Here is an 18,638-nt window from a genome sequence, read left to right as displayed (position 1 = left end):
AAAGAGAGCAACTAAACTATCGTCTGCAGTAATTTCTGCATCAACAAATTATAACCGCCAACTTTAATCCCACTGAAAGAGAATCTCTAAGTAGTATGAAATCACCGAAGCGGAGAAGAGAAAACACCACTTGTTGTATCTCTGCTCTTCTCTTTATTTTTTATGAGAGCTCAAAATGCTGTTGTCCGGTTCCATAAAGTCTTTTTTTTTCTGCTCCTAAGAGATGAGTCAACTTTCTCATGCTGTTCCCAGCGTTTCCATTTATTTGCCATGCAGTCATGCCACACATGAGGAGAACAAAGCACAGAAGCAATTTAAAGACCCAACTCTTCATATAAACTGCTGCGACAAACAGCAGAAAGCCTGTTATTAAGTAAGCTTCCAGAGCAGACGACGAGTGTGTGAGCGACCTTGACAGCAGATGTGACTGCTGAAACAATCTTTGGTGAGGATGATAAAAGTCTCGGCTCGGCGCTTCTATTTCATACCTGTTCACTTTGCTCTCTAGTTCTCCCTGCTTCTTTGATCCATTTCAGGTTCACTGGCCTGAAACCGAACTAAACTGGACCTGCAGTGACTTTTCCTCCCTTGCAGATAAACAGCGGATCCAGACTGTGGTTTAAAATGAGAAGCCTCTGCAACATTTCTTTACTTTTATGGTTTTAGCTCTTTTTTTTCTACTCTTTTAGTCCTAACAGTCTTGTACAAAGAAATTACTATGTAGGGAAATCATTGGTGGATAAGACACATTCCTGAAATTAAAGCGAAAATGAAAAACATGTTCCGTTTATTTTTTTTTTAGTGTGAATATAAATTATGACAAAAAGAAGAAACAGCCAGTTTGCATTTCATTAAAATATTTGACTCGCCTGTTATTCTGAGCTTGACACATTCTCCGTTTCCACCCTGAAAACCTCTTATTACCATTTGGTGCAAGCTGTGCCGGGTGTTACTCTAGGATGTCTTCAAGTGTTTGAATCACCACCCTTCTGCAGTGTGTCCAGAGGAAAGATCCAACTCAAGCGCAAACACACACCTACAAGGTCACGCGATGACAACTCCTGCCGTACGGACATCGTCACTCTTTAGGAAACGGCAGCGACGAACATCTGCGGACGTCAAACGCTACCTCCTCGAGTTAAATTAATGCAAATGTGTATTTATTTATGTGAGATACTGCTAACTGAAACTTTCCACATTTTAATTGAATGTAGACGTCAGATGTTTCCAAATATTTTTTTTCGCTTAAAATTACAGATTTCATTCCCATCCAGGATAATCTGTCACGAGTGTACCTCATCATGAAGTCATTAGTTCCCATGCATGATTTAACAGGAGGTAGTTGAAAATATAACTTATACCACGGCTGAAACGATTAATCAAAAATAATTAAATTAATCAATCGTTGAAATAATCTCTGACTAATTTAGGAGTGGATTAATTGTTAATGGGAGTGTACAGACTCAGAAAAGGCCGTTGGTTGAGAGAACAACATCGGAGCTGTAATTAAACTAAAACTATACAAAGAAGTTAGATATTTTACATTTTAAGACAACAACAAAAACAACCTTTGTCATGTTGTTCTACACCGAACTCTTCAAGAGGAATAGTTTTAGCTTCGCCCGTTTCTCATTCTGTAAAAATAAACTCCCAGTAAACACCTTTTGCTATCCAAAAAATAATCAACAAATCAGCACTACGATGTACCGATGTTTAGTAAAATCTTGACGTTCGGTCGTCTTTTGCAACAAATGATCAAATGTTCACTAAGTGAGTTCAATCTTATTGGATTTTAGACAATAAGATTGATCCAGTCCTGAATGCATGGTATGTTTTGTTTTGTTTTGTTCTTTTTTTAACTAAAAAAATTCTACTTATTTTTTTAGTTAAAAAAATAAGTAGAATTGTTTGATAAGTGGTTAAATAAAAAAAAGTGCAGAATATGCAATTTTTTTATCCATTTCATTGATTATTCAGTCAATTATCAGAATAATTGACTGAAAAATCAATTGCTAAAATACTCGTTAGTTGCACACTAAAACATATTTTATAAAGAAAGAAGAAATACTTTAGCAGGCAGGATGAGTGACGTGAGATGACAGAGAAATTTAAAGACCCAACTTAAACGAGGATAGAACAGAAAAGAGACAGAAACCCAAAGAGATAAAAACTTACAGTAAAACTCAGAGGACTGCTTTTTATTAAAGTTAACAAAGTGGCTTTTATTGGGGGAAGAAATTTTGTAAGGGAAACTCAAACATGAAACATCAGTCTATCAACTGAAGTAAACAAAAAACGTTTTCACCCTTAGCATTTCTTTGTTTTTGTCAGACTTTTAAAAGCCCTTTTTTCCCCCTTTTGTCAGAGAAAAAAAAAAAACCCTCAAATTTCCCAATGACGTCAAACAAGCCATCTTTGATTTGAAAAGTTCCTAACTGAGATAAATGAGCGTAGCGGCCATAAAAGAATGCTTCAGATTGCAATGAAAGCACTGATTTCTCCTGTTGGAATGAAAAACGTCAAACTACCCTCTCTACAAAGATTCACTGGGACTTAATATTCAAAGTGATGCTAAGATGCTGCAGTAAACAGGCTCTTAATGCTTCCTATCAGTTTCTTTCTCTCTCTTTGAGGTCCGACCCGCCTGCTCTTACTTTGGAGCTGTAGCAGATGCAAATGTGTTTGTGGAAACTTTGTTTTAAGTCAGTAATATAATAAAGAACCTTCACTCCACTGATATACTGTATTACAGAGCAGTTTGTTGTCTTTTTAATGTTCAACACATGCTCATTATATACATTCAAAAGGTCATCCTACTCAGTTGGGTCGTGAGTCCAATATTTCTGTTAGCGGCACTGCAATTATGCTGTGTAATGTTATTATTAATGTTAATCTTGTTTTTCTTTATATGCATTTTTAATCCTCTCTGATCTTGCTGTGAACTCAGACGCTTGAATTTCCCCACAGTGGGACAATAAAGGTCAAGGAATAAAACTCAAATAAAGGTAAATTAAAGGTCTATTATCTATTGTATATTTTTATGCTTTTTATTATGAATTATTTTACTATTACTGGAGCCATGCAACAAAATGAACATTTTTGGACCACCAGATGCAGGTTCTGGATCCATCCAGTAAAAACACAACCTCAGCGACCACAGACTAATAGGCACAGACAGGGAAGAAGACGTTGAGCTCCATCTTAAGTCAGCCTCATTTCTTGCCTCATGTTCTCCTTTACAACCAGCTGAAATGTCTGAACGTCTGCGGGTGATGTCATGGGTTACGTTTGCCATGGAAACCAAACAAATTCTCCCTCGAGTATTGTCAGAGCGCTAAAGCCTTCCCCACTCGTTCTCCGTCCGCAGACTGCGTGTAAGGTAGGTGGCCACCTCTGGCGGAGGAGGCGGCGAGGTCGGAGGACACGCAGTGAAAAACGAAAGTGGGGAAATGTTTTATTTTTTTACATCCAGTCCCATGTGCTGCGCAGCTGTATCGTGACCTGCTGCAATCTCACATTGAACCAAGTAAGCCAGCTCCAGCTAAACGGCTGCGGCGCATCTCTGCGTATGTGCATCCTGCTGCCATGGAAACACCACAAACTTCATCAGAGTCAAGCAGACATGACCTTGATATGCTAAGCAGAGAGCAGGTTGCAATAAACAACACTGCTATACAATGCAAAACAAAAAAACCCCCACCATCATTCTTTTTTCTTTATTCATCTATATTTAGTAATACTTAAATCACTTGCAACACTACACCTATCTACATTATGGTTACAATCGTATTTACTAATATTTAACACTGCGGATGGAGTAGCTTGTCAACTAATAAGCAATTTTCCTTTGGGGATCAATAAAGTTTATTCTATCCTATTTTAAAAGGTCTTTTTTTTGCAAAGTCTTCTGCCTCGGGACAAAAGTGTATTGTCCGACTTTCCTTGAAGCAATCTGCATACGAAGGACAGGCACTTAAAATAATACATTTTTTAAAAAAAAACACTGAAGAGGTTTCCTTTCACTAGCATTTCCCAGAAATGACTTCAGAGCTCCAAAATCCTCCAAAAAAGTGTTATGAGATTTTATTATGTGTGTGGGTTGGAGCAGATGGGCCGGTGTGGAGCATGAGTGCTTTTTTTTTTTTTTTCCTCCTCCAACTTCCTTCTGCACAAAGTTACAGCACTCCGCTGCCACTGGATTATTTTTTTTCTCTTTAACGGAGGGTGTATCCAGCGTATTTACATTCGGGGCCAGATAGAGGCACAGCCACAGAGGCGGTTTTGAAACGCATTAATTCACAAATATATCGTTCTTGTAAAGGTGGACAACTGCCAATCTTTTGAAAGCAGCAACTGGGCCCTTCAAAAATAGGCCCGCAGCTGATGTTGAGGAGGAAAACATAAAAAAAAAGCATCACTTGTGTGCTACATCTACACAGAAACAACACTGCGTTTGTGATGGAAGGCAGAAATCTCAATTGTTTCAATTTCTGTTTCCAGGTGTCTGCTTTGGCTCCAGGTTTTGTTTAGCAATCACATCACAGCCGACTTGTGCTCTAGTTGCATCCCAGAAGCCCGTCACAATCATTGTTTATCTCAGAGACCAGGCTGTCAAAATAACCTACAAAAAAAACCCCCATCACAACTCCACTGTGTGATGCTTGATGTGGGTTGAGGAGGAACCAAATGTCAACAGGAAGGAAGAGGAAGACGAGTGATGGAGATTTGATTCAGTGATGAAACTGAAAACCAAGCAGAATCCAGCAATGAAAGAAAGAAACCAAGCAGATTGAATGCTGTGGAGGTGTGGCATGGTGAACCAGACGAGCTCAGGAGAAAACTAGACGGAGACGCAGAGGATCTAGCTAAACCTAAGGACCAAAATCTACATGAAGAGACGAGGGTGAATTACAAATGACTGCACCGACACAGACAGGCCCTAGTGACAAGAAAACTAAAATGATCTAAATACAAAACACAAGTGGGAACAAAGTGCAAACAGCTGTGGATCATGACACACAACTATTTATGCATTTAAGCGCTGATGCAACACGTTTACCAATATAAGTTGAATAAATCTTAATTATAGAAGGGATTCACGCTGACAGATGTACAAAAAAACGTAAAGAGCTGCAGAAATCATCATGTAGAAGGAGGCCATGTTGTTTTGTTTGATGAGATTTCAACTTTGGGTTTCTTCCAGTTGATTCTGCTGAAGCTCTGACTGAAACTTTAAATTGAGCACATCAAGATTTACAAGTAGCAATGCCGTAAATATTTAAAGCTTGAAATTACAAATCTGCTTCGTGTAAAAGTAAAAATCACAGCGTGAAGGTTTCCAAGAAGGCTTTGTCCAAGAAGAAACTCTGACGCAAATCCTGTTGCTGTCCTCAGAATTTAATTAAGCTCTGCCAATTTTAAGTTAAAGTAACATAATTAAATCAATGACACGTTCCATTAAGTCCTGTAAGCCGTATCAAGTATAATGTACCTAATATAGGTTAATTTTAATATTTTGTACATAATAATTAACAAGTAGGATAGAAAATTTGAAAAGGAACAGATTAAAAAGTTTTCCCCTTACATCTTAATAGAAATAATCTAAGTAAGTTGCTGACATACTGGGAAAAAAAAATCTGTTATAAGTAATTGAAAGAGCTACATATCATAATTTAACTTTAGAAGGTCAAAGCTGTAAACAGTTTTTTTTTTTTTTACAGCCTACCGTATATTGAAGTAATAAGGAGTCAAATGAAGGAGGCACATCGCGACAGAGTTGAAAACTCAAATATGAATCAAGATTCAGAACCACAATGAAAACTTGTAGCAAGAACCGAGCAGGAAGCAAAGCAGCAGCAGAATCGCACTCGGAAAATAGAAAAACAACAAGAGTTGTGTGACTGCCGGACGAGTGACAGGTGTGCTGATTGTTGTCGATGGGAGGTGAAACTTGAGAGAACCGAGGGAATCTGAAGGCAGCAGAGAATAAACAAACCCACTCAATATTGGGGAAGGGAAACCAATCAGAAAAGCATACAAAACACAACATTCAGAAGAAAACCCTAACATTACGTACGGCAAAACCGAGAATCCGGTATCTTTACCCAGCATCTAAATCCTTTGAAAACCTCTCAACCACCAGATGACTTCTCTTTCCCAGCTTTTTCTACTTGATGCTTAAAGGAAAGTTTTTCTTGATTTTACCAGACACAGTCCTTCCATCAACACTGTCATTTCAGCTCCAAATATACTCAAATCCACCAGACAATATCAAACGCCTATTGATTGCACACGCGTCTTTGCAACAAATCTTCTAATAGCAGAGAGAGTCTGTCGAGTTGTCTCTAAAGATTGTGTCACATTTCTAAGGACGGGGGATGTGTGTGTTAGGCTGCTTATTCAAAATCACTTATTGAGTTGGACAATAAATGAGCCGTAAAAAGCAACACATTGGTAACTTACCAGTGTACACAGAGACGTTTGACCAATACAGATTGACACTACTGTAGGACTGTACTGGTACTCTAACAACATGCCTCTCAATGTGGCTGAGTTCAGGGAAGAATAGGAACGCAATCCAGAAACGGTGCAACTCTGGTCGACGTTCTGTCGGAGGTAGTTACAGTTCTGCGCTGGCCGGTGCAATAGTTTGCCATGACGTGCGTTTGTTAGTTTGGTTTTTTTTTTCTGTGTTTGGATTTTTCCTTTTGATAAAGTTCATGGGTGGCTATTGGTAAACATCTTTTGACTGCATTACATAAATCGAAACAGTTGCAAGTTTACAAAAAAAAAAATTGAAATAATGCGCCACAACACAGACGGAAATTAATCAGCTAATCTGAGCTGTTCTCATTATGTTTGGGTCAGCAGTTAGTCTCTAAAATGCAAACAAACTGAATTATCCTTGCTAAGTTGAGACCATCAGAATCACAACCGTGAAGTTCTCCTTTGCTGAGGGCTACAAACATCATCTGAGTCTCGTCCACAGCCCGTCCGCGCTGCCGTCTTCACTCTTGCCCACAACGGCAAAGAACAAATAGAGACGAGAACCGGTTAGAGTGAGACTCAACAAAAGAGAAATGGCAATGAGACTTTCTCCTGTGAAGACAAACATGTTTTCCAGATTCTGCCCCCAGCATCACGCTGTCCCCACCAAAACCCGTTGGATAATCTGGTGTAGGTGAAGTGTTTGGTTGGTGCAACAACCTACATATTAAACTCAGATCCTAATGCACTTTTCTTGCGCTGTGGCACCATTTGAGATGCATTTATCCACGCGAGACAGAAAAAAAAAAAGTCAACCAAACAGACACATATTTTCTTTCCCTTCATTCTGTTTCCTAAAGAAACAGAATGAAGGGATGAGACAAAAAACAAGCAGCAGGTTTTTAGACACATTGCAGGCACAGCAGATGAATAATTATAAGCCTAAACGTCTATTCTTGCCTAATTCAGCTTAAGACTTTCAGTGTCTTCTTCCGGTAATATGAGCCAGACGCCTAATTAGTAAATGTCTATAGTGTTTGCAGTCAATCACCTACATGGAGCAAGCTGATAATTAACCCCTCAGTAAAGCCTCACATGTTACAGTCAGTTATTCTGACCCGACTGGGAATCTGTCTGTAATTAATGAAACACTTAACAAGTTGCTCGTCTTCTCTTATGCAACTGGTATCGATAGCATTCAAGAAAAATATGCACATGTAAGATGAGCCAACATATACATTCTTTAGAAGGAGCAGAGATTGATTTTCTGCAGTAAAAAAAAAAAGGAAAAGAAAAACATGATGTATGAACTACGCAGCTTTTTATGTGAAGTTTCCAGCATATCCAAGACCTTAAGTAAAAAATAAAGCAGTGATTGCATATGAGCCGGAGCAAGTTAAGATTTTAGGTTAAATAAAGACTATATACGGAGTGAAAATAAATAATGGGTAACATATGGCTTCCAACAGCACAGAACATAATGTTCTCTCACTGACCAGACCAGAAACTCAGGACTGATCCACACCGCAAGCAGCAGCTTTAAGGTTTAGGTGACCACTTACACACATACACACACACACACATACACACACACACACGCACACACACGCACACAGGCTTCACATACTACACACATGCAATAATACATCACATACTAAAACACACATGCACACGTACACACACGCACACACACCCCACACACACACACACACACGCACACACCCCCCACACACACAATGTCATCAGCTATTTGACCTTTGAAACTTGTATGAGACATTACCCAAACTTTCTATATTTAATGCTCATTTGAATGGCTTCATGTTTGTTTTTCCCTTAAATCCCAGTTTCCTTTCCAGCTCAATATGTTCCACAGTGCAGGTGACATGCAAAGTCAAAAGGATGACATTCATCCAAACAGAGCATCTATCAGCCATGACTACATCTAATTGTCTGATAGGGTCATAATTATTTTAGCTGCTGAGGTGAAAAAAATCACGAAAATATAATAGAATCCTATGAAAATGGACTATTAATGCAAAGATGCTCCATATTTGAGTATATACACAACATTTGATATAGAGCTTGACAGAATATATTAAGAATCAGAAAGAGAAAAATAACGCATTAAAAAAAAAGCTAACACAATAACATGGTGAATTAACTTGATGTTGATTTCAGTCAGAAGTAGCAAAATATTATTTAATCTGCTGTAAAACATAAAGAAAATAAGAAAAAAGATTCAAAAGGTTTATTGTTATTAGATGTGAAACTATTGTTTTTATTGTTGTAAAGCAAATGATGTGAAGTGGAAAGACTTGGTTAAACTATTTGGATGTACCAGAGCCGGTCCAAGATTTTATGAGGCCTTAAGTGACTTTGATTTTGGGCCCCGATTCCAGATTGCTTTATTTCTTAAATAAATAACAGTAAATAAACTTTTAGAAAAAAAGTATTTCTCTAACTTGCTGACCTGTTTTTGAGGTAAGTTTTTTTTTTTTTTTAAATAGCAACTAAAACCTCTAAATGTTGCACAGTTTCAAGGTCAGATATCTTGGCATAATAAGTTTTGTTTGGTTTGTTTGTAGTACTTAAAATATTTGATTTGATTTTCTACTGTCTTAGGGGTTGTTCTATTTTTTGTGTTGTTTTGTTGCATTAACTTCTTCAGTGGCTGTGTGGGAAATGTAACTGGCTGTTCCTTAAAATCTTGTTGTTCCTTAAAAAGAGGCTGCCGGTCAGCTGGCTGAAAGACTACACCTTCCTTTCACTTCCAAGAAACACATGTTCAGCTCAGAGAGTCATGGTGTGAATCTAAGTCACTCCTAATAAGTGACTTATTATGAGTCACTTGTTAGTGACTCATAATGAGGTAATGCTATTTAAAGACTTGTTTAAAATGGAGTGCAAAAGACACTAGATTATGCAACATCCTTTTGCTTTTAAATTTTGTGTAAACACTGTGATAGTGTCGTGATTTTTAACTCAAGGTTAAATTTATTCCATTAGTATCGTTCTGAACATAGAAGAAGAGCATATCCAGCAGAAGCAGCAAGGAGGAAACACATGAATATTTTTTATTATGAAGTTTTTAGCTACATAGTCGATTAAATAAACAAATAAGTGAATGACCCTTATCAAATGACAAATATTTTTCCTCTGTATCATAGCTATTGTATTTCTGCTCTTTTTGTTTTCGAGAATTATAAACAATTTCTTTAACTTCAAATCTGAGATATATATTTTGTGTGAGTGGTTAAACACTTTTAGGGAGGAGGACCCAAGCCTCGGAGCTCAATGCAGCAACTTTTTCGCTAATTCCTCGGGCCGGCTCTGAGATAACCGATATTTATGTACTGCGTAAGTTTTTCTTTTTTGCCCTTTTTCATCCTGTGAAATACTCACAGCGTGTTGACGGTCGGCGGAAACTCAGCAGCCGCTGGGGCCCTTTCCAGTCCGAGGCTGGAGCAATTAACGACGCAGAGCCGCTGGGGCCCCGCTGGCGCACAGCTGCAGTTAACGGGACAGGGGCTGCAGCCGCCGCCGCCGCCACCGTGCGGCCCGGAGCCCCACACCTCCAGGCAGCACAGCGCCACAAGCAGACCGGGAAAGAAGCTAAGCCTCGGGACGCAGACGCCATGTTCTCGCTTGGATAAAGTCTGTCCATTTCCACAAGGCATAGCTCACTCACATCTCATCGCCTCTGATGGTGCTAAGTCCCGTCAGGCAGAGAAGAAACAAACAAAAAAAAAAAAAAAAAAGAAAAGAAAAAGGAAGAAAAAGAAGAGGAAGGGGGAAAAAAACACGCGTTTCCACTTTTCACGGCTTTCAAGTGAAGAGAGCAAAATAAAAAAAGAGGGATACACTTCGTAGTCCGCTTTTGTCTTCACACACAGAGTTATACGTTTTTTTCCTGATCAAACCCCCCTCCTCTGGAAATCTAACGGAACGTCTCCAGAGTCTTTTCAGGGAGGAAAAAAAAGAGAAAAGTTTGGGAGAACTTCCTCTCTCCTCCTCCTCTTTCCACTCCGTGCAGTTCCCACAGCCACCGCTGAGATCCTGGGAGAATGACAGAGGAGGAATCTTATTACTGCGCGTTTTTCCAACACGATGATTTATTTTAGTCACCATTTGAATTAAGATACGAGCAGAGTTTTAGGTTGACGCTGTTGTTGAAAAATTTGAAATTAATAATATTGAACGTTTCATTTATTTCGGTAATTCAACTCACTAAGTGAGTACTGATGATTCTTTCCCTTAACAGCTAATGAAAACATACAATTTTAGATTAAAATATTGGATCAGACTAATAAAAAAACAAACATTTTAGTGCAGAAAAGTACGTAATTGCAAAATACAAGCTCATACTATTGAAACTGTATGAGGGAATTCACTGCCTATAGCAATCTTATTCACTCCTTTAACATTAAATCAGACTACATGTTATGTTTTGGTTAATAATGTGATTATTTTCTTTTTTGCTAAATGCAACAATAATAGGGTCATAAGTCATTTTTGTACTTATTGACCTGTAAAAACGAATCTTTTATAGAGCAGTCGCTCTTTAAATATGTCAAAAGTCTTTATTAAGTAAACAGAGTATGGTCAAAGTGTTTCAGGACTGGGCCAAATGTCCTCTTTAAAAAAAAAAAAAAAAAAGACATGGTCACCCTTCACGGTGCGGTTTTCTATTTATTTTTATTTTGCACCACTGTCACATAAACAGTTTCGTCGCGCTTCAAAAATGTCAATAGAGGCTCTCTTGATCCTGATCTTCTTCAGGCGGTGCTTGAGACAGACATCTATCTCAAAGAGAACAGATTGTTGTTCCCCCGCCTGCAGGACCTCATCAAAAACCCGGAGAGACGTAAAACAAGATGAGAGTCGAGGCCTTCGGGGCATCTGTCACGGAGGGAAGAGTTTTCTCTGCACGGCGGCATTTTTATATGGTTCTGTGCTAATTTGCATTGAGACGTTTCAGCTAAGTTGATGAATTTCGAAATGAAGAATTTAAATAGGAAAACTAAATGCAGGAAAAATAGATGTTGTGTATCTAAGTCACCAAATCTCTGATTATTAAACATTGTGTTGCCATTGCATTCCTGTCACAACGTAAATATCTTGATATTGCTCATCAAAAAGATTAGAGAATGGGCTCATAAGCGCTTACCAGTTGCACTTTCAACATTTTTCTCCTGCTACGAGTCTATGAGTCTGATGACGTTTTCCTAAACTTTCCTTATTTGGGAAAATGAGCTCTCGTCATTGTGTTGTGGTCCAGAAAGAAGTTCTTAAAAGTGTCTTCCTTTCACAGCTAACGTTTACATTTCCATTCTTATCTTAGAATCTATTGAACTGATTTGTTGATTCTTCAATTATAACCACATTTCTAACAATCTGTGTGTTAAAAACATAAAAAAAATAATAAATCCCACCCTAATTCCACTGTGTGAGAACTGTAAAATACTCCATAAAATACTCTCCTCATGTTACAGCAACATTGCTAAAGTACGCAGTCAATGTTTTTTTTTTTTTTTTCTCCCCGCAGTATTTGAAATCTCAAACCGGACAGGCGTTTCCAGATTAAACTACAGCGACTGCTGAAAATGTGACAAATGTGAAAGGCAGGCTTCAGGACCAGACGCTCCTCCCTGCCCACATCTCCCTCTTTCTCCCTGCAGTACTTCCTGAAGCTGTGCGTGGCACGTGTTTGAGGCGTTTCCCCGGTGTTTGCCTTGGCCGGGTCCCACCGGTTCTCCCTGCAGGCATCTGGTGCTTTGCACAAAGAAAAGAATCACAACAATATCACTCTCCCCTCATCCTGGCTGGCATCGGCTCGCTGCGTTAGGTTTGGGCCGAGGAGGCAAAACACGTGTGAAAAGGAGGTACAAAATGTTCCACTGCAGGTAAATATTTGAGCGACTCTGAAGGTGTTTGGGGTTTAAGTATCTTATTTTGTCTTTTTCATTTTTAATCACAAATTAAAAAAAACAACCTTTAACCAGGTTTAGGATCAAAAGCTTTGGCCAAAACTGGCAGCATACAGAGAGTGGAAGCAAATATTGCGTGAAGTTTTGAACTATATAAACATTTATAGACCTTGTCAAAATCCATAGCTCCATCTAAAAAGTGACTTGAGTTTTTTTTCTTCCTTCTTTCAAATAAAATACTAAACAATACGCCAAATGTTATGGTAGCTGATGGTGCCAGTACACGAAGCTCTGCTCAGACTGAAATCTGCTCTCAAAACAAACGATGCATCAATCCTGAAGCAACAAATGATCCCAGACATATTTTCTTGCTTTCATTGATTGCTTTATGGTTTCTTTGTATTTTGGATTTTTATGTTTGAAAATCCAACAAGCATACAGAAGCAAAGATTTTTTTTTTTTTAAATCAGCTGGTTCACTTGAAGTGATTTAAAAAAAAAAAGTTTTTTCAAAAACTGATTTAGCTTTTGAGAACATTGTCCCTGAAAACAACAGTTTTTATAATGAGCTTAACCTCACTAATGAAAGACTGAAACGTTCAATATGACAGATATTATCTTAATGTTCAGCTTTTGGAAAAAATAACCAAAACCAGGATATTTTTGAGTAGGCAGCAAAGGGACTTTTAGAGATGTTAAATTTGCTAATTTCCTATTGAATCACTGTTAAATGTGTTGCAGATTACGGTAGAACATGGGTTTGTCCCCACAAAATTCCTGGTGACGCTCGTTGGAGAAAAACCAAACAGGAACAGCCGCCTGACGACTCTACATTTATTCAGCTTCGAAGGTTTTTGCCAACAGTCTGCCCGCATTAAAAAGGTCATCGTTTAATTTGAATTGAACTTTCAATTTCCATTAATCTGCTCACGTAAAGTCAGCAGTTGTAAATTTATCACAAACCTGAGGAGGAGGAACAAAAATGTGTGGAAAATTGATTTTAATTTCCTTAGTAAGTTTCTGTCACAAGAACACTGCAGAGTTTCTGTGCGAGTATTTCTGGTGACTTCACGAAAGCTGCAGATGAAGGCGAAACATCAGGGTTTCATCAGAATACGTGTAATTGGAGAGATAATTTAGGCCAGATGACAGCTTGAAATGTAATCTAATCTCTTATATGAGTTCAATCTCGAGGCGTCACTTAGCAGAAAATGTGTAAATAAACTGAAGCAGTCTCATCGAGCTCCGTCCTGATAAGACCGACTTACTTTGATAAAACAAAACAGTATTTAGGGCATAATGAAAATGTTTTTCAAGTCATTTTCTTACCTACCTGGTGAGTTATAAATGTCTGTCAGCGTTTGACTCGCTGACAGAATAACGGAGCTCAGGCTTGTCAGACAGCGAAGCTCATCTCCATGCCCTTTAATTTTACACAGTTTTTGCATATATTTTTGAAAGGCTGATTCGTCCTTTTCGTTGCATCTCCGCCAACTAATCTGTCCGGTTTCTTCCACATCAAACTGAGCTCTGTAAATACAACCTGCAGGGTTGTTGGAGTCGGTTGGTGTATTTTGTACTTTTCTGTCCTGAACTGGTCCAGTCTGGACAGGCCGAAGGTAAAATGAGCTCGGCTCCTGTTTGGTTATGGGGAGGGTCCTCCCGCCAGCCAGGAAAACGGCACTTACTGAGGCCTCAGTCTGTGTTATTGCAGCAGTGCAGGAAGAAAGGGGGAGCTGGGGCGGAGCCTGCAGACAGACAGACAGACAGACAGACAGAGGAAGGGTCTCCACAGACAGATGGAGGCATTTTGGACTAAAACTAAACCTGCAGAGGCTTATAAACACGACACAGACAGAAAAGAGCGCTGACCTAAACCCATACAGCAAAAAAACAAAAAAGTTTTAAAAACCTTTCTTACTTTTTAAAGTGTTAGATTGCAACAAAATCAGTCCATCATGTCTACAATGCTTGTTGCTTTATTTCTTTTGACAGATACAGTTAGATTATTGCAAGGAAATCCGCATACTGGATGGATAGGATGATCTTACAGTTGCTTCTGCTCTTTATTTTAAAAAGAAGGAAGTTTGAACTTGCCAGTCATCTGGTGCCTCCATGTGGTATTCGAATGACATTTGAGCTAAAAAAACAAAACAAAAATAAAAAATAACTCATAAGAATCAAAAGAAAATTTTAGAAGCAAAACAAAAGAGGGAAAATCAAATTGTGCTGATTTTTATTTTTTATTTTTACAGTTATTTCAACTTTTCAGAGTGTTGCCTGTTTTATTTTAAATTTTATGGTATGTTTATTTTGACTCTTCAGTTCAATTTAACTTTTTTTTAAGAATAACTGGAAGACGCCACTTGCAAAAAAAGGAATTTATAACAAGCAGGAATACAACCACCTCGACTGACATTTTAAAAGACTATGGCAAACATGGGCAGTTCTACGCAGGGGCTGGCAAGGGCCGGCAGGGGCCAGTGGCCCCCAGGGCTGAAGACATGGGCATAATGTGCAGAAGGGGGACATGTCACCCACACTTCCTGTCTCGCTGCCCTGTCATTATTCTTTTTTATGAATTTTAAATGGAAATAAACATGGCGGTCTCCCAATTTTTAGCAATATAACTTATATTGTTGTATTTTTTTGTTATATTATTCAAGTTCTCCAGTTTTAATATTGATCATTTTTGCAAAAAACAAAAAAACAAAAACATAAAACTGTCATAGACTGTTATTTATTTTTTTTCAGAAAGTAATTTGTCTTTCAAAAAAAATACAAAAAACCTTCCTCTGCACTGCCAGGGCTGCAGGTGCCAGGCTTTTACCAAATGCATATTTAATAAACCAACTCAGCCAACCCACAAGCAGGTGAAGCTGTGTGTTTTACGTGTGTGTGAAAACCCAAAAGAACAGAGCCGCTCTCTCAAGGAAGCCTTGTCCTCTGCCCAAGCAGCCGACGTGTGGCCTGTTAAAACCCTGCAGAGCAGCTGATGTGTTTGTGCTCTTCTACCACCAAACCCCTCCATCCGGTTCAAGTGGATCTCTTCAAGAAACACAGGGAAACACTAAAAACACATTTTTTTTACATACACACACAAAGAAAAACAGTGGTCATCTTTTTAGCTCTGATTGGATAGTTTTGTATTTTATTCACAAATTTGTGGTAAACAGGCTGAAAGCAGGATTTTAATGAATGAATCAAGCAGCAGGTGGCTGATTAGACTGTAAGACGAGCGCCAGCTTCTCTTGCGGCGAACATCTTTCTGGTCTCCTCCGATGCTGCGGCGTTTCAGGAAGAAGTAGTTTATTCTTTATTTGTGTTGCTCGGTTCATTATCGTGTGTGACAATTGGAGCGGGGCGCACATCAACAACATCCCAAACGGGTAGTTTCTTATTTAACCGTCCTTTCAGAAGGGGTTTTGTAGTTGCGCTGACATTTGATAATGTTTTTCGTCGTCCTCAGCAGCTGCTGCAAAGCTCTGCAGGACTGCAGAGGAGTTACTAACGTAGAGAGAAACATACAGCATTCACAAAAAAAAACAAAAAAGAACACTTTGTGAATGTTTAGTCGAGTCCAGGGGTTTCCAACTCCAGTACTTGAGGCAATTCAGAAAAACTTTACAGGAAAATCAAGGAACAATCCACAGACGACGAGCACAAAGCGTCACATAAAACAAGAAATACAAAAAGGAGGAAAAAGGGGAAGAAATGTTGAAATGATAAATTTAGGTAAATAAAAAATGGAGTGTAAATGTACATTATTTTATCAGCAAACTCATCTAAAACAAACAAAAAAAAAACTTCATGCAAGCTCAGAGGCATGCCGCCGAGATTCTTGTCAGGAACTTCTTTTCATGTTTCAATGTTGCTAAGTAAGAAGACTTAACAAGCAGCAGCAGCTGGGGACATTTTTACAAAGTATTCCTTCTAATTAAAATAATTTCTGGTCAAAACAGTTTTCTCATTAATTATTTCACCCTTAAGCTTTCTAACTAAAAGTTGCTTTGTACGAACGTCCTGGTTATTTCCTCGATACGTCCGCTGCAGCAGCTCTTTCAGCAAAGGTCACTAAGGGTAACATGATGCCTGGTGGACCGAGGAAAGAATCCGAGTCTGAACAAACGAAAGCAACCCAAAAGATCCTTTTCGTTTTTGTGCATAAAATTCAACCAAGCTTACCTCAGTCTCTGAATGTTTTAGCATTTACCGACACATTGGATAGTTTGCATACACATCTGCAATTGGACTTGCTTTCTTCTTTATGGCACAACTACATAATAAATTACCTCTATATATTTTTAGGCTCTATTGATGCAAATAAGAGCAAAACATAGAATATTAAAAAGATATTTAAGAGCAGCGGCTTTCTTTAAAACGTTGAACCGAGACTTTTCAGACTTCCCAGGAAACTCAAATAGCTAAGAGATATTTTCCCACTGTTTTAGCCTAGCGGCTGAACACCACCGTAYAGACAGAGAAGATGGAGATGCTTAAACTCATTTAGCTCTGAAGTGCTTTACAGGTAAAAATGTGCATTTGTGCTCTCAGCCGGATTGATAACAAGTGAGTGTTTTACCTTGAAAAAAACCACAAGCCACTTGAACCCATCAATAAAAAGACAACATTGCCATAAAGTCAGAGTCCTTACACAAACCATAAAGAGAAGATGCTCATATTTAACATGATCAGTCCTGAAAGGCGTCTTTTATATTTTACTGTAATTGAGTAACTGCAGCCCTTTTTTTAATGCCTCTCTTGTTTCTTTTCTCGCTGTTCTTCTGCTTCTGTGGCGTCAATTGAGACCAGAAGATCAAGTTCATTCAAAAGCAGCGGCGCGAACAATATTGTTAACACGCTTTACATTGAAGCTTGTAACTGATCTATGTATGTATGAAAGAAAAAAAATTACAACAGAATGATGTTAGACATCATTCTGTTGTCTAACATGCCTCTCTCCAGCAGGGCATACATGCACATTTACATGTAATTCCGTCTGGAATGAAAATATCGAATGCACTTCCATTTTCTAATAAGTTCAGATGTAGCAGAAGGACAACGTAGCAGCTTTTTATTCTACATGTTACAACAATATCTGTCTTGTGTTTTTATCCTTTGCATGCTTTTCTCTTGATGCCCACGGGACAGTAATGTCCTCTGACAAGCTGCTAAGGTCAGCCCTGGGGCTGCATGATCGCTTCACTCCAGGGGACTGCTGTGGACACCGACAGATTCCTCTACCTATGTCTGCAAAGATTCTCTAAAACCTTGTGGATTTTTGTGTCTTTGAGCGTGAAGGTGTGTGTGTGTGTGTGTGTAGCGGGTGGGTGAGTGTCGGGTAGAGGGGCTGGTTTGTTAGCAGGCACGAGGGTCCTTCTCCTCCTCCTCCTTGAAATCAGGCTCCCTACTGAGTGAGAAAGGAGGACATGTGAACAGAGGTTACCTGGGAAACGGTGGAGGAAAAGAATAACGGGTTCTGGTCACAGAGGTGTATGCACATCTGGTAGATCGCCTGCTGCAGCGCTCCAGCTCTCTCTCTCTCTCTCTCTATTTCACAATCTCTGCTGCAAATATGGCTGGAAGTAATTTTCCAGTGAACAACATCCACTAATGTAGAGACGCATAGTTTCATAATTGAACAATTCGGACAGGATAATTGAAAAATCTTAACTAAAGTCAGCTACAGTCACAACTCGACGAAATGACACAGTGACCTTGTTGAAGGGGTCAATTTGACCTTGTCTATTTTTACGTCTGTTTCAGTTTTCAGTGAACTTTCTGTCAAAGGTTAAGTGCAATATAAGTCATTATTTATTTATTTTTGTCTTTTTGTAAGTGAGACACAGTTGCTTAATTAAGCGGATGTGTTGCTATGGTTCATCCCAGCCGTTTCTGTGTTCAGGGGATTTCATCTTCTTCATCATCAGTATTCACAGCTCTAATGCAGCTCTCTTCTTCTAACGTCTCCAGGCTTTTTGATGGCTGATTGCAGCACCTTTACACAAGTATTTAAATACCTACTTTCTTAGTATTGTGTGTGCGCGCTTTTGCTTTTAAAAGGATGTTGACTGAAGCCGTTCCGGGAGAGCAGTGGAAAACCTCTTTGCTCTTCAGTAGCTCCACGTTTTCACAGAACAAAAGAGCTTTCTGATCCCAGCGCTAGCGCTCTTTGATAATGTCTGAAAATGATAGAAAATTACTCTTTACATTCGGCATCTCCGTT

The 18,638-nt window shown here is 38.8% G+C and overlaps 1 protein-coding gene across 1 annotated transcript in view; it reads right to left on the bottom strand.

The window, feature by feature from the left end:
• Positions 1–10,461, bottom strand: part of pkd1a (polycystic kidney disease 1a) — a 75,758-nt gene extending 65,297 nt beyond the window's left edge. The window contains exon 1 of the mRNA XM_008410790.2: positions 9,889–10,461. Coding sequence (XP_008409012.1) covers positions 9,889–10,163 — 275 coding nt within the window. The 5' untranslated portion in view covers positions 10,164–10,461. The remainder of the gene's footprint in view (positions 1–9,888) is intronic.
• Between the last annotated feature and the right edge of the window lie 8,177 nt (positions 10,462–18,638).

Source organism: Poecilia reticulata, linkage group LG1 (genome assembly GCF_000633615.1).
Source record: "Poecilia reticulata strain Guanapo linkage group LG1, Guppy_female_1.0+MT, whole genome shotgun sequence".
Taxonomy (NCBI): domain Eukaryota; kingdom Metazoa; phylum Chordata; class Actinopteri; order Cyprinodontiformes; family Poeciliidae; genus Poecilia; species Poecilia reticulata.
The sequence above is the reverse complement of the archived record's forward strand: the minus strand, read 5'-3'. Positions and strand labels throughout refer to the sequence as shown.